Genomic DNA, 23,674 nt, shown 5'->3' on the forward strand with positions numbered 1-23,674 from the left:
TGTGGCAGGGAGACCAGCCAGAGGCAAGGACAGATGCTTCTGGTTGGGGCTCTGATGGTGGCAGTGGGAATGGAAAGGCCAGGATGGAGTTGAGGAGAGTCGTGAGGGAAGGGAGTGGGTGGGGTCATGGATGTTGACCAGGCTTCTGCCCAAGGAGGAGGGGACAGTCAGTTCAGGGGCATACACTGGGTTTGAGGTGTCTTTGAGACATTCAAATGGAGATGTCATTCAAGTAGGCTGGTGGGTTTGTGCACCTTGAGAGAGAGAGAGGGCTGTGCTCAGTAAACTCCAGGAGGAATTCCTCTTTCGGAAGGTATTTACTGAGCACCTGCTGTATGCTGGACGTTGTTCTTGGTATTGGAGATATAGCATACAGCAGTGTGTGAGCCAGGCCGGGGTCTCCGCCCCCGTCAAACCACACTGTAACTGGAGGAGCTAGGCAACGAACACAGAGAAGGACATTGTATAGTCAGAAAGAGTAAGTCCTATGGAAAAATGGAAGAAGTAACGGAGATTGGGTGTCCTGGAGTGGGGTGGGTTCAAATTGAAATGGAACAGTGGGTGTGGGCCTCATTGAAGAGGTGACATTTGAGTAAAGATCTGAAGGTGGCAAGGAAGGGAGCTGCCCGGGGATCTGGGAGAGAGAACAGCCAGTGTGAAGGCCACAGGACAGGAGCATGGCTGTCATGTGTGTCAGACACCGAGGAGACTGGTGTGGCTGGAGTGAGAGAGGAGAAGATGAGGTCAGGGAGGTAACGAGGCAGGTGGCAGATGGAGTGGCCTTGGAGGCTGTGAGGACTTTGGCCTTCCCTCTGAACAAAGGAGAAGCCTTTGGAAGGTTTGGAGCAGAGGAGGAACATGTCCGCTTTACATGAGTCTGGCTGCTGTGTAGGGAATGAAGCCTCTGGGGACAAGTGTGGCTGTTGTAGCAGGCGAGAAATGGCAGTGTCCTTGGCCAGGGCCTTGATGGTGGTGTGGCGCCATGGCGGCTGATGTGTTTTGAAGGTAGAGCCTGGGTGGATGGGGCATGGGTGTGAGAGAGAAAGATTGGAGGCGAGGCGGCTGTCAAGGGTTTTGACCTGAGTAACTGGCAGTCTGGAGTTCGTTCACTGACCCGGGAAGACAAGGTGGTTTGGGCAAGAAGAGCCGAGTGCGGCTTTGCATGTGTGAAGTGTGAGATGCCTGTCACACGTCCCAGTGGGGGCAGAAAGGTGGCAGGAGATAGGCGTGTGGAGGTCTGGGGGGAAGTCTAGGTTGGGATTTTATTTTGGGAGCACCCTGGGCCCAGTACTCCAAGAGAGTCCGCTGTGCTCCAGACAGCCGCCTGTGTCTCCTGAGTGCCCTCGTTCTCTCCTCAGCTACCCCGTGTTGGGGGGCGGGGAGGGAGTGTCTGCCCCATGTCTGGGCACATGGAGGGGCTCTAACCTGGGCCAACCCCTCTCTCAGGCCTGCTGCGATTGGAGGAACTGGTGCGTGGCTTCCTCATCTCCAAGGAGACGCTGTCAGTGAGGATGCTGGACGACAGCCGGGACCCCACACCGCTGCTCAAGGAGATCCGGGATGACAAGGTGTCCACCATCATCATTGATGCCAACGCGTCCATCTCCCACCTCATCCTCCGTAAGGTGGGTCCCCCTGCCCCGCCTCTGATTCCCTGCAGGGTCAGGGGCAGAAACATGGGGTGACAGAGCAAGTCACCCAATGCCATGGGCCTGAGTGGTCACACAGGGGTATGGAGACCCGCTTCCTTCGTGCACACGATAACCCTGAAGTTTGTGTCTCAGCTCAGCGGCTTCCCAGTTGCTCCCCTGGTCAAGCCCTGGACAGTCCCCCCTCCTCTGTGAATAGGTGCTACCTCAGCCGGTTGCTGTAGGGTTAATGAGTGCGTGGCAGGGAAGCGCTTGGACAGTGCCTGGCCCTGTCCTGCTGTGTGTTGAGGTGCTTTGCACGTATTCTTCAGTTTGGCTCTCACCCCACCCTGCGGGCCAGGTGTGATGATCACTTTGTGGATGAAGAAGCTGGAGTTTGGGGGGGATGAACTGGCTCAAGGGCATCCAGGAGGGGCCAGCACCAGGACCTTCCCCCATGAGCCCTCCACCTGCCTTCCACCAGTGACCCACATTCATTAATCATTCATTGCTTCCACGCTCTTAATTTTTCTCATGATCTAATCTGTATTATTTATTTTTCTCCAGTTTTTGTTTGTTTTAATTAAAACCATATGTCACTGCGATGGTAGCTTACAGGGAGGAGCATGGACTCTTGAGGCTGGATGGCTTAGAGAAAGGATGTCGGGCATGGGAGGCAGGCAGGCCTGGGCTGGGGTCCCAGCCCCTCCCATGTGAGCCGTGTGACCGGTGGTCACCTTCCTCTGAGCCTGCACTTCCCTGTCATGGAGTGGGCTGTAACCCATGTGATAACAGAACCTGCCACTCAGGCAACACCAGCTGATGCCATTTAACATTCTCCTGATCATAGTGGGACAGGACTGGGCACTCCTGGCATGGAGAGGTCTCCTAGCTTTGTTCTCTTCAAGGACTGCGAGAAAGGGGATCAGACACGCATCTTGAGATTTGAGTTGGCTGCCTTTCATTGCAGAGTGCTTTTGAAGATGGCAGAGGGAGTTTATCTGACCTGTGACCAGGCTGAGCCCTATACATTGGCAGCCCAGACTTGGCTTTGGGGCGGTGTGGGGGTTAAGGTTAGGGTTCTGGGTACCCTCCCTGGCTGCCCTGTTTCTGAGGTGTCTCTTTGCCTAACTGTCTCCAGAAGACAGTCTTCTAAGTGCCCTAAAGAGGGACACGGGCATTTGAGGGCACCATTCTCTCCTCCAACAACATCTTCATCCCCCCTGGGGCATCAGTCAGTGTGGTGCAACGTGAGGGACCAAGGTCTCCCTCTGCCTGCACGTGTCTCCTTCTCCCTGTCTCGCTCTGTCTCTGGGTGTCTCTTACTGTGTTTCCCACAAGGTGTCTTCACCAGACCTGTCGCTAAATCTCCCTTCTTCTCTCGACGTCTCCCCATTTCTGCCTGTGGTCTCCGCCTTTCCTGCCGTCTCTACCTCCCCGTGTTCTCCAGGCCTCGGAGCTGGGAATGACCTCAGCCTTTTACAAGTACATCCTCACCACCATGGTGCGTACCCGCTCCAGCCCTCCTGCCCTCCCGCAGTGTCTGTCCCATGTGGGGCCCGGCCCCAGGCCTCACCTCCTCTTCTCGGTCCCAGGACTTCTCCATCCTGCACCTGGACGGCATCGTGGAGGACTCCTCCAACATCCTGGGCTTCTCCATGTTCAACACCTCGCACCCCTTCTACCCCGAGTTTGTGCGCAGCCTCAACATGTCTTGGAGGGAGAACTGCGAAGCCAGCACCTACCCAGGCCCTGCGGTGAGCGCCCTCATCCCCCCGACACACAGACGCCCTGCACATAGACACTTCCGGGGGCCCCTTCAAACCTCGGTCAGATGGTGCTCAGAACCCTCCGGCGCCCTCACTCGTTTTCCAAGTACATGCCAAAAGGCTTCCCAGTGTGGCCCTGAGAAAAGTCTGACCTGTTTCCTCCCATGCTGCCCTAGCCACACTGGCCTCCTCTTGGTGCCTCTGCTGCCCCAGCACACACGTGCTTCGGGGTCTTTTCACACTCTTCCCACTGCTTTGTGTGCACTTCCACAGAGAATTAGTGATTCCCTCCCTCATCGCCAAGTCATTGTTCAAATGTCCCCTCGGTTGTAAGAGCTTTCTTGACCTCTCTGTTTAAAAATGGGAAACTACCCACTAGTTAGCCCCCTTCCCTGCTATATTTTCCTCCATAGCCCCTGCTTTGCTTATCTGATTGCCGTGTGGCTTGCTCTATATTTTACTTATATACAGATGTAGATCCAGGTATATAGATTGTAAGTTCCCTGAGGGCAGGGGTGTCTGTCTGTTTGTGCGCCATTGTATCCCCAGTACCTAAAACAGCCTGGCTCATAGTAGGTGTCCGATAATATATGCTGAATAAATGTAAACATACAAAAGATGCATATTTATGTGTATTTGTTTACAGACATCTAGTCACATACCAAGACACTCTTATGTGCACAGAAACACACACGGACACCGAGCCGTGCAGTAAGTTGTGTGCACGCAGGGACATCACACACATACCTGGACAGAGGCACATTTGTACACACCCCTGTGCCTCCCTACACAACACATATACTGAGACCTTCACACCCACCCAGCGAAGACAGACTCTCGCAAGCACACACGCACACAGACGCCCTGTGCTGTGAGTCACAGCTCGGTGGCCAGTGTGTATGGAGCACTCGCTATGTGCCTGGGGCTGTTTTGGGTTCTTTACATGCGCTGTCTCGCTTGGTCCCCATGTTAGCGCTCAGAGATTATGATTATCCCCATTTTACAGGGGAGGAAACCGAGGTTCCGAGAGGGGCAGGGACCTAGCCCTACATGATGCCTCTAATTCAGAGCTGCCTGCCTCCCAGGCCCAGGCTCACAATCGTTTATGCTCTCCTGCCTCCTGGACACCACACCCATCTTGTATATAGACAGACAAGCACATTTGTCCAGCCCCACCCACATAAATGTGCCCTCAGACACACTCAGACAAGGGCTGCATCAGGCATGCGGACACAGATTCCTGGGCACACCCTTGGGCCCACAGCATCCCCCCGTGGGAGTGCCTCTGGCTATCCAGGCAAATCCTCTCAGATGTGCCCTTTCCCAGACAGACAAGTGGCCACACTTGGTCAAGAAGAGCTGCTCCCACAAAGGCGTGGACAGCATGCACACCTTCCCCACTGTTACCCGAGTTCCCTGAGAAAGATGCCCAGAGACTCTTCCTTGACCTGCATGGTTTCATGTTCTAGAGAGAGAGGAGTTGTCTGAGAGGCTGAGGGGGGCACCCCAGGGGCTTCGGGGCTCCCTTGGCTAAGCTGCCCCTTTCCCATCTTGCCCCACCTCTGCCCCCACCCCAGCTGTCAGCTGCCCTGATGTTTGACGCCGTGCATGTGGTGGTGAGCGCCGTCCGGGAGCTGAATCGCAGCCAGGAGATCGGTGTGAAGCCGCTGGCCTGTACGTCGGCCAACATTTGGCCCCATGGGACCAGCCTCATGAACTACCTGCGCATGGTGAGCCGGGAGCGGGGAGGGGGCAGAGGGGACAGGGCAGCCCACCTCAGGCGGGGGCACTCACTCTGTCCACCCTGCGGCCCCCTGCCCTCTCTCCCATCTGCGCCTCTTCCTCACTCTTCCATCTCTTCTCTCCTCCCCTGGCCTTTGTCTGCTTGTCTGTGCTGTTCTTTCCCTGCGTTTTGTTCTGTCTCCCCTCTTGTTGGTGTGTTCTTGCTCCTTTAACTGTGATCCTTTCTGATCCCTCTCCATCTGTCTTGTGCTTCCCCCACCTCTGTCTTGTTCCCTCTGGGCCTCTCTGGCCCATCTCTCGGGCCCTTGCCACTGCTCCCTCTGCCCGCCTCCCGCCCTGCTAGGTAGAGTATGATGGGCTGACCGGGCGGGTCGAGTTCAACAGCAAAGGGCAGAGGACCAACTACACCCTGCGCATCTTGGAGAAGTCCCGGCAGGGCCACCGTGAGGTGAGCAGACCCAAGGCGATGCCGGAGCCCTAATGGGGTGGGGGTGGAGTGGCGGCAGGGCACAGAGGGCTAAGACATCCTCAGGCAGGGCCTGCACTGATGGCGCCCTCTCTGCCCCAGATCGGGGTATGGTACTCTAACCGGACCCTGGCCATGAATGCCACCACCCTGGACATCAACCTGTCGCAGACTCTGGCCAACAAGACCCTGGTGGTCACAACTATCCTGGTGAGTGGCCCTTTGGGGAGCGGGTGGTAGGTGAAGAGGCCTTTCCTGAACAGTGCCCCAGCCAGATCCTGGTGAGGAGGAGGGAAGCCTCGGCTGGCACAGTGCACAGACCAGTAGGAACATGTCTCATGCACCCAGCAACCCCGGGTTGTGACCAAGGCGTCACCATCCTCATTGCTGCCAGAGCAGCGGAGGGCACAGACTCTGCCGTCAGAGCCAGGTCCAGCCCGAGGCTCTGCCAGCCTACTGTTACATGGCAGAGACGGAAATGGCTGGCTCATAGGAGCACATTGTGAGGATTCCACAAGGCTGCACAGGCAGGGTGCCTTGCACAGTGTCTGGCCCGTGGTAGGCCACATAAATCATCATTGCTGGAGTGGTCGTTTTGTCATCCTTGCCAACTGAGTGTTGACACATGCCAACTTACTTGACATCCATCTTGAAGATGTGAAACAGAGTCTCAGAGAGGTGAAACAACTTTCCCAGGTCACACAGCAAATATAAGGCATAGCTGGGACAGAAGCCAAGTGTCTGAGGCTTTAGAGCCTGAGTCTTAATCGCTGTGCTCTGAATGTCCAGTCCTCTTGTACCCGAGCACCAGCCACAGACATTGTCCTGTAACCCCTGGGGGAGCCACTGCTGCATTTTACCAGATCAGAGTCAGAGGGTCCTTTCTGTGTCAGCAAATGTTTATCAAGCACCTGTTCCACACCAGGTGCTTTCCAGGTGTCACTGTAAACCTCTCAGCAACTCCGTGAGGTCCGTCTTATTTTCCTCCTTTTGAAGGTAAGGAAACCAGTTACATGGGGAGTCCCTGCTGGAACTGAGTTCAGGCTCGGAGCCCATGCCCTCTTTCCTGCACCCTGCTGCCTCCCACCAGGCACGAGGGGCTGCCAGGAGGTCAGGGAGTGGGTGATGTGCAGGACCTAGTGAGCAGGAGGCTGCCCGGAGCAGCTGGGCGTGGAGGCCAGGCATGCCAGGTAGCCACGCTCTTCGTAGCAGCCAAGTGCCTGGCCTGCTGGCCTCCGTTGTCTGTGGGAGGTCCTCCGTAACTGAGCTGGGGGGCTAATAGCTGTGGACGCCGAGGTCGAGAGGATTAACACAGGGCTCCACAGGACGTCAGAGGCCCCCTAACGCAGTGCGTCACAGAGCCGTTCCCTCAGCCCCTAGGGAACTCCTGATCTAACGAGGACCTCTCGTCTCTCTGGAGAAGGGCCAGTGAACCTGCTGGGGAGGGACAGATGGCCTGCAGACGGGAAACCAGACACTTCGTAACAGCCTCACTGAGGGCCAGGCCAGCTGGCTTGGAGAAGTCACGCCTCCGTGCCTGTGGGGATGTGGTCAATCCCAGAGGCTTCCTAAGGCTGGAAGAGACAGGGTTCTTGATGGAGAGCAGGGGCAGAGGTCAGGGAGGGGATGTCAGGAGAGCCAAGCCATGACCCCGGGGGCCTCCAGTCTCCCCTTCTCCCCCGAGGCTCTCAAGCCAATGTTGTTCTCTTCGTGAGGTTCATTCTTCTCTTGATAGATAGATTGATTGATTGATTCATTCATTCATTCCACAAATATTTACTGAAGCTGCTGTGCCAGGACTTATATAAATTCTGGAGGCACAGGAATGAGTCACAGGTGGTCTTGTGGTTCCCCTACTCTTGAGTGGCACTTGGGGAGGGGATGGAAGTCTGATGGAGAAGACAGACCTGGACACAGTCATTCCTATACAGGGTAATGAGGGACCCCCAAAGAAAAGAAAGACTGACTCAGCTTTAGAAGGCGTAAGGAAGGCTTCACAGAGGAGGTAGCATTAGATGGGGCTTTAGAAGCTGTGTGGGAGTTGGGAGCACAGAGGAGGTACCCAGCATCCTAGGCAGCAGGAGCCACAGGAGCAGGGGCCTTAGGAAGGGTTTGTCAGATTGGATATAGAGGCAGTGGCCTCGGTATGCTCAGCTGGATGTGACTGTCCGTTCACCAATGTTTTCTGACTCGTGTTTTTGGACAGGGCCTGTGTCGCATGTGATCAGCCTGGGTGCCTGGAACGAGATGCAGTCAGGACTTGTCTTCTTCCCTGCTCTGTCCCCAGGGCCTAGTATGGTGCCTGGCACCTAGCAAGCAGGGAGGGGTGGCGAGTGCTGCAATAGAGGTGGTCTGGAGGCTGTGGGGCAGCAGGTGGGGAAGCGTCTCTGAAGGACTCAGTTACACTTCCCTGTATCCTGGAGTATTGAGCAGGAAGGGCCAGGGCCAGACCTGGATGTCAGAAAGCTCCTGGCCCTTCAGGGAGGCCGCTGGAGACGAGAGGTGCTCCAGGTGGGGGAGGACAGGCCTGAGCTGGGCTGGAGCTGTGGGGAGGGAGGAGTATCTGATATGGCATGTTGGGAAATAGCACCCAGACAGGGTGTGGTGGCCGACGGGCTGGGCGGAGTGAGGGAGCAGGAGGAGGACTGAGAGGTGGAGGGTGGGGCTGTCCCAGGCAGGGCTCACAGGTCTGGAGCTGAGAGAGAGGGCTGGCGGGTGCCAAGTTTGAGAGAGGCCCCACAGGGAGGGTGGGGGTGCAAGAGAAGGCCCAAGGAGATGAGGCTGTGCTGGGGCCTTCTTTCAGCCCAGGCCCCGCCCCTCCCAGGGAGTTTTCTCAGGGCGCTCAGTTGGTCCCCATGATTCCCTTCATCAAGCTGTGACATCTCGTCCTGCTGTGGGGGGATTGCCCGAGATAAGAAAGCCCCTGTGGCAGTGTCCAGCATGGAAGCCATGCTAAACACGAGTCCCTTCCCCTTCTCTCCCCTGGTCTGGCATCCCTGATGAAGATAGCAGTCATCATGACCAATGTCTTTGAGCACTGTGCCAACCCCTTTTTTTGTGTTGCTCACTTGATCTTCACAGCACCCCAAGGTTGGTACCATTATGTCCCCCAAGTTTTAGATGAAGAAACTAACACACAGGAGGGTTAAGTGACATACCCAAGTTGCCTAGCCAGCAGATAGCAGAGCCTGCACTTTGCACCATAGCACCTCGATTTCCTCAATTTCGGCTTCTTTCTGAGCTCTCACAGCTGCATTCTGGGCCTGGCCCTGCCATCCACAGACTGTGACCCGATTGGGTGTCTTCTCCTCTCTGTCCTCAGTTGCCTCCTTTAAAGTGGGGGGATTGAAATATTCATAATAGAGTGAGGGGGTTGGTCTAGATCAGGGGCCTTTAAACTGCGTTCAGGAAGTCCTGGTTATGGTCCCCAGTTCATGAAAGAGTCCAGGCAAGCAGCTTGTGAGGAATATTCTAGAACCAACCCTACTTTAATTTTTTTTGTTTTTAGTTTCAAGAGATTTTTACGGAAGTGTAACATGCGAAGAGATACTTGCACAAATCGTAAATGTACTGCTCACTGAATTTCCAAAAACTGAACACACCTGTGGAACCAGCCCTCCCACCCCAGCCCTCCTTGTGACCTTCTAGTCTCTAACCCTGCAAGGGTCACCACCATCTCAACCTTTTTCACCATAGATTAGCATTGCTGGCCTTTGAACTTCATGTAAATGGCATCATACTCTGTTCTCTCTTTTGTCTGGCTTCTGCTCAATGTGTGTTTGTGAGATTCATCCATGTTGTTGCAAGTAGTTGAGTCTCGTTGTGGTTTCTGTTATATGAATGCACTGCAGTTTACTAATCCACCAGACGTAGATGCACATTTGAGTTGTTTCTGTTTTTTTGCTATTATGAATAGTCTTGCTGTGAACATTCTGCTACATGCCTTTTGGTGAACACATGCAGGCATTTCTGTCGCGCGTATGCCCAGGAGTGGAATTGCTGGGTCTTTTCGGCTTGAGTAGATACTGACAAAGTCTTCTCCAATGTGCCTGTAGCTCTTTTCATTCATTCACCAGTGATGTAGGAATGAGAATTCCAGTTGCTCCTCATTTTTGACAGTACAGAGCATATATAGGTACCAGCTGTGTTATGGTTTTCATTTGCATTTCCCTAATGATCAGAGAAGTTGGCCACCTTTTTTGTGGTGATTGGCTGTTTGGAAATCTTCTTTCCCTGCTCAAGTCTTTTTCTATTTTAAAAAAATGAGGATATATGACCTTTTTATTCATTTGTAAGTTATTTATATATTCTGGATTCAAGTCTTTGGTCGGAATAAGCGTTACAGATATCTTCTCTCACTACATGGAGTGGCTTTTCACTCTCAATGGTATGGTTTGGTTTTTTTTCTCAATAGTATCTTTTGATGGAAAGATTCCTAGTTTTACTAAAGTCTATCTGCTTTTTTTTTTTTGAGGACGATTAGCCCTGAGCTAATATCTGCTGCCAGTCCTCCTCCTTTTGCTGAGGAAGACTGGCCCTGAGCTAACATCCGTGCCCGTCTTCCTCTACTTTATACGTGTGACGCCTACCACAGCATGGCTTGCCAAGCGGTGCCATGTCCGCACCCGGGATCCGAACTGGTGAACCCCAGGCCACCAAAGTAGAACGCGCACACTTAACTGCTGCACCACCAGGCCGGCCCTGCTTTTTTTTTTTCTTTGTGGTTGATGCTGTTAGAATTTAAGGATTCTTTGCCTCCCCCAAGGTCATGAAGATAGCCTCCTATTTATTTTCTAAAAACTTAACTTTTGCCTTTTACATTTGGATCTACACTCTACCTGGAATTGATGTTTATGTATCATGTGAGGCAGGGGGTGAGGATACGTTTTTTTCCGTATAGATGTTTAGCTGAAGAGCACCACTTAATAAAACGATCATTCTTTCCCTTTCCCCGTAGTCTCCCCTCTGTCGTAAGTCAAGTATCCACTTATGTATGTCTTTCTGAACTCTCCGGTCTGTTGTCTGTCTGTCTGTCTTTGCTCTAATACGACATTGTCTTAAATACTGTAGCTTTAAATTAAGCCTCAAGGTCTGGGAGGGTAAGTCCTTCCAGTTTCGTGTTCTTCTTTAGGATTGCTTTCACTCTTCTTGACCATTTTGCATTTCCATATACATGTAAATACCATGCTTCAAAAATTTTAAGTGTGTATTTTAATATTTAATATTAAAATTTTTAATTTGGAAAATTCATTATGTTAGGGGAGGGACGGAAGTTAATACAAACCTACATTAAATAGAATCCAAAGAGTACATGGGAATAGGGAGTGAGAAATCGGTCTCCTTCCCTCTCTAGTCCCCCATTTTTTTCCCCAGAGGCCACATCTTTCCAGAAATGTCTGTGCATGTACAAGCACGTCCCCACTCTTTCCTTCACAAAGAGTAGCATATTGTACACGTTGTTCTGGAGCTTGTTTTTTTTCCCTCTTAATATATCTAGAACTTGTTATTTTAGTAGTTGCCTAGGATTCTTTGATGACATCAATATCTTTTTAACCTGTCCCAAATTAGGCTGTTTCAGCCTTTGTTCCCACTACAAGCAACGCTGCCATGACTCTCTCGGACCCACATTTTGTGTATAGGTGCCCAGCCATTGGTAGGATGAGTTCTTAGAGTCCGACTTAGCAACGGCGCACTGTCTGTCTGCCGAGCTTTCACAGAAGATTCCTTTTGAAGAAGTCTGAAAACCTTGGATACGAGGCTCTTTAAGACCCTCGGTTCTCATGGGCTGAGGCTCTAGGTTGAGTCTTGGATCATTATTTTCTGACTTGATTCTATTCACAGACCCCCAGGCCCTGTTTCTGGTTCTATAATCTCAGATCCCGATCCTGAGGCCTTGAACCCAAATCCACCGCCCGGGTGCCTCAGTCTTGACTTTGGAGATCAGCTTGGCCTGGTGGAAGAAACAAGGGCTTCGGAGTGCACAGCAACTGGGTTTTGAATCCCAGCTCTGCTCCTTCTCCCCTTCTCACTGCCTTGCGCCAGCTGTGTGGCCTAGGGCAAGACACTTGACCTCTCTGAGCTTCAGTTTCCTCCTCTGTATGTGAAGAGGGCTGTATGAGAGCCTTCCAGCTCCAATGCTGGGTGCTTGTCTAGAGGACTCTTGATTTCGGATTCTGTGGTTTCGATACCCAACCTGGGTCCCCCATCTCTATACCTAGCTTCTCCTGTGTCACCCTCTGATTTTGTCCATTTGAGTTCAGTCTAGCACAGGGATTAAGAGCAGAGCTTTAGAGTCAGACCAACTTGTCCATCTCAGCCACTTACTACTTCACTCCTAGGGACCTCAGTGTCCTCATCTCTGAAACAGAGGTAATAATACCAACCTCCCACACTGACAGAATAGCTGTCACACAGCAAGCCCACAAGAAATGCTAGCTGCTGCCACTATTATTAGTATTAGCTCACATTCCTACTCCCAGTTCCACAATTTTGAATTTGGAAATCAGCTTGGTAGAGAGAGAAAAATCACTGATTTCCCTCATCCCATCACCCCTCAGCTGTGGGCTTTGTGGGGTCCTGGGATCCAGAGCCTATGATAGGACCTGGCTTCATAGTACCTATTGCTGTGTGCCAAACCACCTCGAAACCTAGAGGCGTAAAACAATAATGATTATTATTTCTTACAATTCTCTGGGCCGACTGAACAGTTCTGGTCTCGCCTGAGCTCACTCTGGCTGCATTCAGCTAGTGACAAGGCTTGGCTGGAAGGTCCAGAGTGGCTGTTGGTGCTGGCTGTTGGCTGGCACGCCTCTGTTCACTCATCCTTCAGCAGGCTGGCCTGGGCTTTCTTTTACGGTTGTCCCAAGAGGTTGCTCTGAAGGCCCAGCTTCTGGAATTCACACAGCATCACTTCCACCATGTTCTCTTGGCCAATGCCAAGTGTCGAGGCCAGCTCAAACCCAAGCTGTGGGGAAATCGACTCTACCTTTTTTTTTAATAAGATTTTTTATTTTTCCTTTTTCTCCCAAAGCCCCCCGGTACATAGTTGTGTATTTTTAGTTATGGGTCCTTCTAGTTGTGCTATGCAGGACGCCGCCTCAGCGTGGCCTGATGAGTGGTGCCATGTCTGCACCCAGGATTCGAACCGGCGAAACCGTGGGCCGCTGAAGCAGAGCGCACAAGCTTAACCGCTCGGCCATGGGGCTGGCCCCCATCTCTACCCTTTGATGAGAGGGGCTGAAGAATACTGTGCTCATGTCTACCTCAGAGCTCAGTAATTATGTGTTGGATGAATGAGAGGTGACAGAGGCCGCTTGATCTATGTGAGCTTCGTTCCCACGTGTATAAAGTGAGTCTAATAGTACCTGCCATGTAAGGTCCCTGTGAGGAAGTAAAGTGATAAACCCAGAGAGCACCCACAGCACAGCGGCTAGTACTCAGCAGGTGCTCAATACGTGCTAAGCATGTGGCTATTTTTGCCAAAGCTCTTCTCTTGGTTGTTCCCTAAGTCCTAACTCCTTTTGTTCGTAAGTGCAAAGTGACTGTATGAACAGCCATTTAGACGATAACTATGTTAAGAGAAGTTTGCAGACTGTTAGGTGGTTTGTTTAGTCTGCAAAGCATTGAAAAAAAATTTGGTATTAGAATTTGAAGTGTTGCTAACCTTTATAACCAGGAGATTTTTCAAAACAACCTGGGTTCCCAAATTCTCTTAATATTGGACCATCTAGCATCTTAGGCCTGCTTTCCTCGTGATAGCATTGGGCTGGAACTAAATCCTGGTGGAAGAGACCCTCTTTGATCCCTTACTGGCTCATGAAGTCAGTTTAGTGGGTTGCTACTGGTCATGTGAAAAAAAAGAAATAGAGCAGAAGAGAAAATATCAGTGTATTGCCCATAGTCACAGGGGGAAGGACTATTTTGTGGAACAGTCTGGTTACGTGCATGCGTGTGCAGGCACATGCTCCTATATGTGTATGGCTGGGGTTGCAGAGGAAAATGTATCTCTTACTGTGGGTCGTAGTCAAAAAATTGAAAGCCCCTGTTCAGTCTGGCATGATCTCCATCTAGTCTGATTCACTCTAAGGTTGCCTGTCTCCTTTTGTAAGCATCTGAGTTTGAGACGACTGAGCGTCAGATTGGCTGGTGGAGATTAAAACAGCTCCCTGTGATCTGCTCAGGGCTGGCAGGGTCCATGTGCTTTTCCCCTGGCTCTGAGCATTTGTAAGCAGGTAATGTGTTCAGCGACTCCATCACCCCCTCTCTGCCATCAGATTCCTGATCTGGCTGCCCAGCCTGGGCTCCGGGATCCCCGACCCAGCCCTCAGATTCCCCATCTCTGACCCCTCTTCTTTCCTGCTTCCCCAGGAGAACCCATACGTCATGCGCCGGCCTAACTTCCAGGCCCTGTCAGGGAATGAGCGCTTCGAGGGCTTCTGCGTGGACATGCTGCGGGAGCTGGCCGAGCTGCTACGCTTCCGCTACCGCCTGCGGTTGGTGGAGGATGGGCTGTATGGGGCACCCGAGCCCAACGGCTCCTGGACAGGCATGGTCGGCGAGCTCATCAACCGGGTACGGCCGGGCTGGGGCTGGGGAAGGGGCCATGGACTGAGTGAGCAAGGGAGGGCGGGTGGGCAGGCAGCCACTGGAGCCTCAGAACCAGCCTGGCACATAACAAAAGAGGGGTGAATTTTTGTGGGCTCCACGTGACCACCACGCTGATGGTGCACTGTGTAGCTGTGCTGGCAAGCACATGGGGCAGGCAAGGGGGAAGAGAGACGATACGTCACCTCCCGTGTCCCCCTTTGCCAAATTCTCCTCTCACACCACCTTGGCTTACTTGGTGCTCAAGGATTTGTTGAGTGAATGAAAGATGTGGAGTGGGAATTGGGCAAAGGCCAGGAGATCGTGAGAGGCTTCCTGCGGGAGGCAGGGCTAGGGCCGGGCTGCCAGGACTGCGCCTCGTTTGTGTGCTATGCCCAGCACCTGCCAGGAGGGCCCGACACGTGTGGACATCGAAGCTCCCTGTTGAACTCACAACTCCATTCATTTAGTAGGTGTTTACTGAGTACCTACTGTGTGCCTTGCACCATGCTGGGCAGCACAGGAGCTAGTGGTAAGCACAGGGGACCTGGACTCTGCTTCCAAGAGTTTAGGGTCACCTTAGGATGCAGAAAAGCAAATGACCACAAGACAGAGCCATTAGGGCCATGATTGGGAAAACTCAGAGGAGGGATCCCAAGGAGACTCCTGATCCAGCCAGGTATCCAGGGAGCGCTTCCCAGAAGAGGTGATGCCCAAGCGGGTACCCAAAGGATGTAAAGGAGTCAGCAAGGTGAAGGGGGTATGGGAGGAGGATGATGTGTTTGGAGCAGAGGAAACAGCATGTGCAAAGGTGGAAGGTGAGAGAGAATGGGGCACATTGGAAGAGCCAGCCGGGCCCTGAGTGTGGGCAGGATTTGGATGAAGGTGAGGTGGGAGAGGCAGGGGCATGGGAGGTGGTAGGCGAGGGTGCAGTGAAAAGAATATTTCAGAGTCAGATCATCCTGAATTTGAGAGCGCAGGTGAGTCATTTCTTTTCTCTGAACGTCGGTTCCCCCTAAGACGGGGATAATGATACCCAACTGGTCTGTAGTGAGGGTTATAGAAAACAGGGACAGCACCGCATGTATGGCTTTTCAGAGGTGGGGGGCCCACATGTCATTCCTCTTTTTATTCCAGGTGCAAGAGACCGTGTGGGTAAATGCCCAGAGGCGGGGGTATGCCCTGGGAGACAGGGCAGGTGTGCGGGGCAGGGACCAATGGCCACGAACAGTCAGGGCAGCCTTGACATTGGACTCGGCTAAAGGCCTCAGAGATTCTCACCCTCCTGTCTCTCCCATCCCAGAATCCACTGTATCCAAGCCCTGAACGTCACCAGGGTAGACTTGAGAAGGCCACTTTGCTTGTCAAGGACATTTATCCCTTAGGGCACTGATTTTCAAAAGTTGTTTTGACTGTGGAACCTTTTTTCCCATTGACAGCACCCTCAGAACCCTGGACAAAGCAGAGCTGCTCTAGTGGAGGCGGAGGTGGGGTTGTCCCTGGAGTCCTGGTGGCTTTGTCTCCCCCGCCCCACCCCACGGGCAGGCCCGAGGCACTGCCCCACAGGCTGCCAGCTGATTTGAAAGCTTCTGTCCCCTGGTGGGTTTAAAGGGCCCGAAGCTGGAACCTGAGGAGACAGGAGGCAGGAGTCCCGGAGCTGGTGGTCTGACGCCCACCTACTGGCAGTCTTCCCCGTCACCTCCATTTCCACAGTCCAGTCCTCGGTCACATGGGCTCAGAACGTTTCATTCATCAGGGCCCCCAGAAATAAGCAGACTCCAGAGGAGTAGCCCTCCAGTCGAAGTCACTGTAAACTGGATGCCAATTTATTCATCAACAAAGAAGTAGTGGAACAGTCCTGTTTACAGCTGCGTAACCTTGGGCAAGAGTCTTAACCCTGGTGTCTCAGTCCTCCCCCACAGGATGGGCGGGAGGATTTGGTGCGAAGGTGCCTGAGGCCAGCATAGCAGATCCCAGACCTTTTCTGATCCATTGCTGCAATTGTGGTCCTGACTCCTGTTTGTATCTCGGCTCTGCTGCTCACTGGCTGTGTGACTTTTGGGCAAGTTACTCCCTGTCACGTCCTTTCTTCGGCTGCAAAATTGGGGCAATAACAGCCACTACCACGTTGGGCCGTTGTGAGCATGGAAGGAGTTCATCCATGTAAGGGCTTAAGATAGGCCCACGGAGCTTAGGACAGCCGTGGGGGCTGTGTGCTCGTGCTCTCTTTCTGTTGTGGTTAGTGTTACTTCTGTCGGCACAGTTAGCATATGTATACATTCATGCATTCATCTTTTCTCCAGCCAGCTGGCATTTATTGAGTGTCTGCTGTATACCAGGTCCTGTGCTACCCCTGGGGATACAGTGGCCAGGCCTGGCCTTGCTCTTGCTGAGTGGGTTAGAGTTGCTCCTTCAGCAGGAGGTCCATGGGATGCAGCGCCCCCCAGAGGTTGCACTGGCTCAAGTGGGGAAACAGAATCAGCTGGTAAGGGGGCAGCGGGGGCTGCAGGATGAGCTGTGGGGAGGTAAGGGGATGGCAGAGATGGAGACAAGGGGAGGCTGGAGAGCATTGGGGCTTGGTGTCTGCCTGGGGTGGGGGACTCAGGAGAGAGGACGTGGGCGTTCCTCCTGTTCTGGCTTGGGCAGCTGGGCGATGGCGATGACATTTAGAGAGAGAACACTGGAGGAGGAGCAGGCTGAGAGCACCGAGGATGGGCGGGGTTTGGCCTTGCCGAGGCTCAGCTGCCTGCCGTGGGACGGCCAAGTACACTGAGCTTTCCTGCGGGTACTCGCCACCAGCCTCACAGCAGCAGCAGCTGCTGTTTGTTGACTTCATACCACGTGCCAGGAACTTTTCAAGTGTTACTTAATCTCCTAATAATCCCTCATGGCGCAGAGGGTCACTGCCCTCCTCCAGTTGTGAGATCTAGGGCTCAGTGGTAAAGGGACTTGCCCCCAACACACAGGGCTGCAGCCAGGTGTGTCTGACCCAAGGCCTGTGCCTTTTCCAGCCACCTAGCAGGTGCTTGGGAAGCCTGGAGTGATCAGGGTAATGCTCACTCACGCTTGCCAGCCCTTTCTCCAAGCTTTCTGAACTCGTGTCCTCTCCTTGACTCCTCATGGCAACCGCATGAGGAAGGCCTGGTATTAGCCCAGTTTTCCCTAATGGACAGAGTGAGGCACCAAGGTACCATGTCCAGGCCACATGGCTAGTGACAGGCAGAGCCAGGGCTGGCACCCCAACAGGCTGGCCCAGAGCTGATGAGTGACTTCCAGATGGAAGACAGCCCAGGGCACCGGCATCCCCCCAGGCACCCCCAGGCCAGGTGCAGGGCTTGTCAGCCAGTCTCGAATTATGGTCCATTTATTCCACCCAGTGGCCACTGTTGGAATTGGCCTTCTCCCTGCTTTCATTGCCATGGTGTGAATTCAGGCCCCGGCCCCTCTCACCAGCCTCCTCACTGGCCTCTTGGCCTCCCATCTGTTTCCATTCCAGTTTGCCCTCCAGTAGGATCTTTCTGCAGCAAGTCTGACCTGTCACTCACATGCTTTAGCTATAGCCCCCCCAGGGCCCTCAGGATGAACACTGTGCCCTCCGACCTGGCCCTCAAGGGTAGGGCAGATATCTTAGGTCAGGGTCCCAGGAAGCAGACAGAGATGAAGATTAGCAGGCAGGAGATGTGTGGTTGTCCTTGGAAACCAGTCCTGTGAAAGAGCGAAGGAGCAGGCTTGGGCAGAGGGAGGAGTTGATGCTTTGATGCAGTCGTGACTGGGCCTCAGCCGTCCCCTGGGCAGCTCTGGAGCCATGATGGCCACCAAAGACATCCCCCTGAGGTAAGGGGGCAGGCCTTTATATCCTCCACCAACATGTCATTGGAGGGGGGCTGTCCTCGGGGAGAGTCAGGACCTTGCGTGAGGGGACTCTTCTACCTGCAGAGCTGAGAGCAATTGGCCACCAACGCCCTCGGCAGCTGAGGCAATGCGTGCCTGATCCTGAAGGAGGGTCCCGGTGGCCACTACAGTGTCCACAACAGCTGTGAGCTGGTTAGGAGCCAGGCAGAGCCAGCTTCAGGTTGACTGTGTTCCCACGTGATCCCTGGCAAGCCACTTCGCTTTCTGAACTCAGTTTCCCCTCTTGAAATGGAGATGACAGTACCTCCCTCACAGAGTTTTATGGGGAGTGAGGAGGGAGAGTGTGAGGTCCTGGAGCGGAGTCTGGATCCTGGGGGCCTTGCAGTGAGGGGTTTGGACGTTATTTTTATTGTGTTGTGAAGCCACTGGAAGGTTTTAAGCAGTGAATGTGCTGTGGTCTAATTTGTTTTCTCTTTTTTGTATTGAGGTGAAATTCATATAACATAAAATCGGCCATTTTAAACTATACAATTCAGTGGCGTTTAGTATATTCACAATGTTGTGCAATCAGCTCTTCTGTTTAGTTCCAAAACATTTTTCATGACTCCAAAAGAAAACTCCATACCTGTTAAGCAGTTGGTCTCCATTCCCCCTTTCCCAGCCCCTGGCAACCACCACTCTGCTCTCTGTCTCCATAGATTTCCTTATTCTAGATATATCATAGAAATGGCATCATCCCATATGTGGCCTTTTGCGCCTGGGGTCTTTCACTTAGCATAGTGTGTTCGAGGTTCATCCACATTTGTAGCATTCCTTTTTATGGCTGAATAATGTTCCTTTATGTGGATGTACGACCTTGATTTAATTTATAAATCATTTAAAAATGATTACTTTGGCTGCTTTCTGAGAAATAACTGTAGTGGAGCAACAGTAGAAACAGGACGGTCCATTTCGGAGGCCATTGGAGGGCGCGGAAGAAAGAAGCTGCTGGCTTGTGCTTGAGTGGCGTCAGTGCCAAGGGCCTGTATGTGTGCAAGAGAGAGAGCAGAACCAAGGGTGACTGTGGGTTTGGCTGAAGCAGCTAAGTGAATGGTGAGGCCATATTCCACCATGGGGAGGACATGGGGGGACAGTTTGGTGGCATTGGGGACATAGGAGCTATCTCTGGGCATGGATCATTGGAGATGATCCTATTTGAAATTCAAGTGCAGACATACAGATTTCAGTGAGCGGCTGAGCATGAATTATTTAACTCATCCCCTATTGATGGATACTTGGGTGGTTTCCAGTTTTTGCTAGTATAGACAATGCCACCATCAACCGGACCTGTGGATTTGTGGGCATGTTCATGAGGGATAAATTCCAAGCAGTGGAAGCACTGGGTCAAAGGGTGTGAATGTTTTTTAAGTGTTTACTGCCAAATGGCTGTTCAAAAAGGTTCCACCAATTTATATTCCCACCAGAAGTACTCAAGAATGTCAAATTTCCCACACTCTTGCCAACAATGGGTATTATCAATCTTTTAAAAAAAGTCTTTGCCAATCTGAAAGGCCAAAAGTAATATCTTATTCTTTTAACCTAAACAGAATGTTACATTGCTGCATATTAATCCCCACGTGGATGTATTGTAATTTATTGAGGCATTTTTTATATTTAGTTGCTTCCAGATATTTTAGTTATCAACAACCGCATGCAGACATCTTTGTGCACAAAAGCTTTGCCTGCATTGCAGCTGATTAGGATTAATTTTCTGAATAGAATGACTGAGTGAAAGAGGAAGACCCTTTTTGTGGCTTTTGGGATGTATTGTTGAACTGCTTTCCAGAAAGGTGACACCAGTTTCTATACAGGCTCCTTCTCAGCCTTGAGGGTTTTGATTGGGTTTCAGATATTTAGACAGCCCCCTGGCATTTTCATTGATGGCAAACCATTTTGACTGGTGGACATGGCCGTGTAAGTGGGGCTTATGTAGTCAGGTGACAGATGGAGTCTGAACTCAAGTTCATCCCAGAATGAGCCTGATAGGTCTGTGGACCCACCCTGTCTTTTCCCAGGACCTGGCTGTATAATAGGAATAGACATATGTGGCAGCTGGCAGAATCCCACATTGGCTCACTGACCTGTGGAGTCAGGGCCATTATGGTCAAAAGAGCCAAGTGGAATACCCTAGAACTCCCCGTCTTTCCCAGGATAGTAATCCAAAAGCAATTCTGCAGCCTTTGGGGGGATTGTGGAGATGAGCGCCATCATTAACACTTGAGAGAAGCAGGGGTGTTAGTGATCTCAACCCCGTTCAGCCGGCCCGTTTGGCCTGTGCAGAAGGCAGATGGGTCTTGGAGAATGGCTGTGGATTACTGCAAACGGAATCAGGTGTTGACTCCAGTTGCAGTTGCTGACCCAAATGAAGTATCTTTACTGGAGCGTCAACACAGCCCTTGGCGGCTGGTGTGAGCTACTGCCCTGGCAAATGGTTTTTTCTCTCCAGCACTTTCTAAGGGCCACCAGAAGCCAGGGGTGCACACCTTCAGTCTTGTCTCAAGGTGACATCAACTCTCTTGCTTTCTGCCATTATGTAGACCACAGGAAACTTGATCTTGACAGACCACCCAGCATCTAGCTGGTCTCTTACATTGTTAACGGTATGCTGATCAGCTCTCCTGAGCAGGAGGTAGCATTTAGTAAGGGGGTTGGCAATAAATCCTCTGCTGCTATCTGTTAGTCAGGGTCCAATCTGGAGACGAAAACACTACCAGTTACTTGAACAGAGAGAATTTGGTATACTAATTGTTAACAAGATGTAAAGTTGTTAACCAGCTAACTGAAAGAGGAAACAGAAAACTGAGAGGGCATGGAGGTAGCAGCTGCAGGAAGCAGCTGGCACCCTGGGGGCTGAGAGGACAGGGGAAGAAGTCAGGAAGATTAAAACTTTGAAACTCAGATGAGGGGCCCAATGGAGCTGAAATTCAGACCTCAGAGGGGGTGCTGCTTGGCTGATACTGGCCACATTTGGTGGGCGTTCTGGATTTGGGCAGCAGCTTATTCCTGGGTCTAAGTCGGGTGTGCTACTGCAGTCCATTTACCAAACAGCCCAGAGGGCTTTTCATTTTGAGGGAGGCCCAGAGCACTCGAAGGCTCTGCCGCCGATCTGCCACCTGGGCCTGATGACCCAGCAGATCTAGGAATGTGTGGAGTGCTGGTGGCAAAGAGGGATAAGGCACCGAGAGGTGACTCACACTGCAGACCTCTAGGGTTTGGGAGCGAATCACTCTCCCTTCTGCAGATACCTGTTCTCCTTTTGAGAAACTGCTCATTTCTGGTCCCTTCTAGGGACCGCACACCTGCCTGCAGGAGAGGGAGTGACCTTGTGACCTAAGCACTCATATGACCTGGGTGTTGTCATTCCTGCATCAATCAGGGTCCTACCAGGAGACAAACCTCCCAAGATATTTGAATGTGGAGAATTATTTACTAGGAATGAAGTTGTTAACTAGGTAACTGAGAAGGTGAAAGTGAACTCCAAGGCAGAGATCAGCAAACTTGTTCTGTAAAGGACCAGATAGTAAATACTTTCAGCTTTCAGGTCATATTGTCTAAACTGCTCAGTGCTTCTGGGCCAGCCCCTGTAGCCTAGTGGTTATGCTTGGCGTGCTCCACTTCAGCGGCCCAGGTTTGATTCCTGGGTGCAGACCTACGCCATTCATCTGTTAGTGGCCATGCTGTGGCGGCAGCTCACATGAAAAAAGAGAAAAAAAAGAGGAGGATTGGCAACAGTTGTTAGCTCAGGGCGAATCTTCCTCAGCAAAAACAAACAAAAACTACTCAGCGCTCCCATCATATGGAAAGTAGTCATAGATAATACCTAAACAAATGGGCTTGGCTGTGTTCCAGTAAAACTTTATTTACAAAATCAGGCAGATGGGCTGGGCTTTGCCTGAGGGCAAAATTTGCACATCCTTGCTCTCAGGTATCATGGAGGTAGCAAGGTAGGAAGGGGCTATGTCCCTAGTTCTGAAGAAACAAAGGGAAGAGCTGAAACTACTGGGAACTTATAGGAAGGGCTCTGTGGAGATGAAACTCTTACCCTAACGGGGGGCGGGGGACACTCGCTGACTGGTGCTGGTGTCTCTGAGAGTTGAGGCTGCTTCTGCAGGTGTTGGGAAGCTGCAAACTGGATTTGTCTGCTGCCCCCAGGAAGAGCTGCTGCTTCCAAGGCTGCAGAAACGAGGCTAGGGACCTGGGGGGAGACGGGAAGGAGCAGCTCCTCCCTCCTCCAGCCTTGCAGCCTCCCTTTAGCGCCCCCTATTGGTAGAGCCTGACAGGGAGCCGATGGCAAAACAGAAATGTAGTTGGCGCAGAGCCGGTATAGAGGGTGGATTTGGAGCTGGGGGACAATCATAAGTGCTTTAATTGGCTTTTAGGCATGTAGACAACCCCGTCATTTCTACAGGTGGCTCATCATTTGAATTCTTCCTGATTTCATTGCAGAGATTAAACGGCTGTTGACTGTCAGAGTCCCCTTGGGGAGGGAAGTGTTCTCTAAGAAATAGGTGTCTCTGCTGGGAAATGAAGGGGGAGGAGGAGGTGGGAGGGGGGTTCTCAAGGCTCTGAGAGGAGCCTCGAAGGAACTTGCAGCATTTAAGGATCTGCCTGTCCTCCCTTCAGAATGAAACCCAAATCTGACCACCTCTCTCCTCCACCACTTGGCCCGCCTCAGCATCTCCATGGACATCATCAGTCAGCCCCTTGCCTCCCCCTTCCATTCTTGCCTCTCTGATCTGTCCTCATGGTAGCCAGATCACGTCACCCCTCTGCTCACGCTCTCCGAGTGATTTCCCCTGTTGCCCTCGGAGTAGAATCCAGTCCCTTCACCATGGCCTGCAGGGCCCTCCAGGGCTCTGGTCCCCGCTCTGCTGCCTTTCCCACCCCTCCCATTCTGCTCCAGCCTGGACACTGCAAGTCACTTGCCGCCTCAGGGCTTGTGCCTGCTGGTCCCTCAGCCTGGAACTTTCTCCACAGGTCTGCTGATGCCTCCCTCCTACACTTCCTTCATGTTTGTACTCGAGACCTCCCCACAGCGGGGAGTGTGTGGCAGTCTGAATGGTGTTGGCCTGCTTTGTTTTGTTTCACAGCATTTGTCGCTACCTGACATGTGTTTATACTCACTGCTGTATTCCCAAAGGTAGACTTGTGCCTGGCCAGTGGTGGGTGTTCCGCCAATGTTTGTCAAGCAGGTGAATAAATGAATGAACAGACAGAATGAGCAGAGTGGCTGCAATCTGGGCATACAGGGAAAGATGGTGGGTATCTTCGTCTGTTTGTGCTGCTGTAGCAGAACTCCATGGGCTGGGTGGCTTATAAACAATAGAAATTTATTTTCTCACAGTTCTGGAAGCTGAAAGTCCAAGATCAAGGTGCTGGCAGATTCGGTGTCTGGTGAGGGCTCACTTCCTAGTTCACAGATGGCCATCTTCTTGCTGTGTCCTCACATGGAGGAAGGGGCAAGAGGGCTCTCTGAGGCCTCTTTTATAAAGGCACTAATCCCATTCATTAGCGCCACCTCATGACCTAACCTCCCAAAGGCCCCCATCTCTTAAGCCCATCAGATTGGGGGTTAAGATTTCAACATGTGCATT

The 23,674-nt window shown here is 52.2% G+C and overlaps 1 protein-coding gene across 3 annotated transcripts in view; it reads left to right on the top strand.

Moving 5' to 3' along the window:
- The window catches only part of GRIK5 (glutamate ionotropic receptor kainate type subunit 5), a 56,077-nt gene that overhangs the window by 8,576 nt on the left and 23,827 nt on the right, over window positions 1-23,674 (top strand). For 2 of the 3 annotated variants that reach the window (XM_023651398.2, XM_070224538.1), the window contains exons 6-12: window positions 1,447-1,625; window positions 3,079-3,132; window positions 3,224-3,385; window positions 4,975-5,127; window positions 5,484-5,588; window positions 5,709-5,816; window positions 13,974-14,177. In XM_023651398.2, coding sequence (XP_023507166.1) covers window positions 1,447-1,625; window positions 3,079-3,132; window positions 3,224-3,385; window positions 4,975-5,127; window positions 5,484-5,588; window positions 5,709-5,816; window positions 13,974-14,177 — 965 coding nt within the window. The remainder of the gene's footprint in view (window positions 1-1,446; window positions 1,626-3,078; window positions 3,133-3,223; window positions 3,386-4,974; window positions 5,128-5,483; window positions 5,589-5,708; window positions 5,817-13,973; window positions 14,178-23,674) is intronic. The other variant, XM_070224539.1, reaches the window with a different exon arrangement.

The sequence above is a fragment of the Equus caballus genome, chromosome 10 (assembly GCF_041296265.1).
Source record: "Equus caballus isolate H_3958 breed thoroughbred chromosome 10, TB-T2T, whole genome shotgun sequence".
Classification (NCBI taxonomy): domain Eukaryota; kingdom Metazoa; phylum Chordata; class Mammalia; order Perissodactyla; family Equidae; genus Equus; species Equus caballus.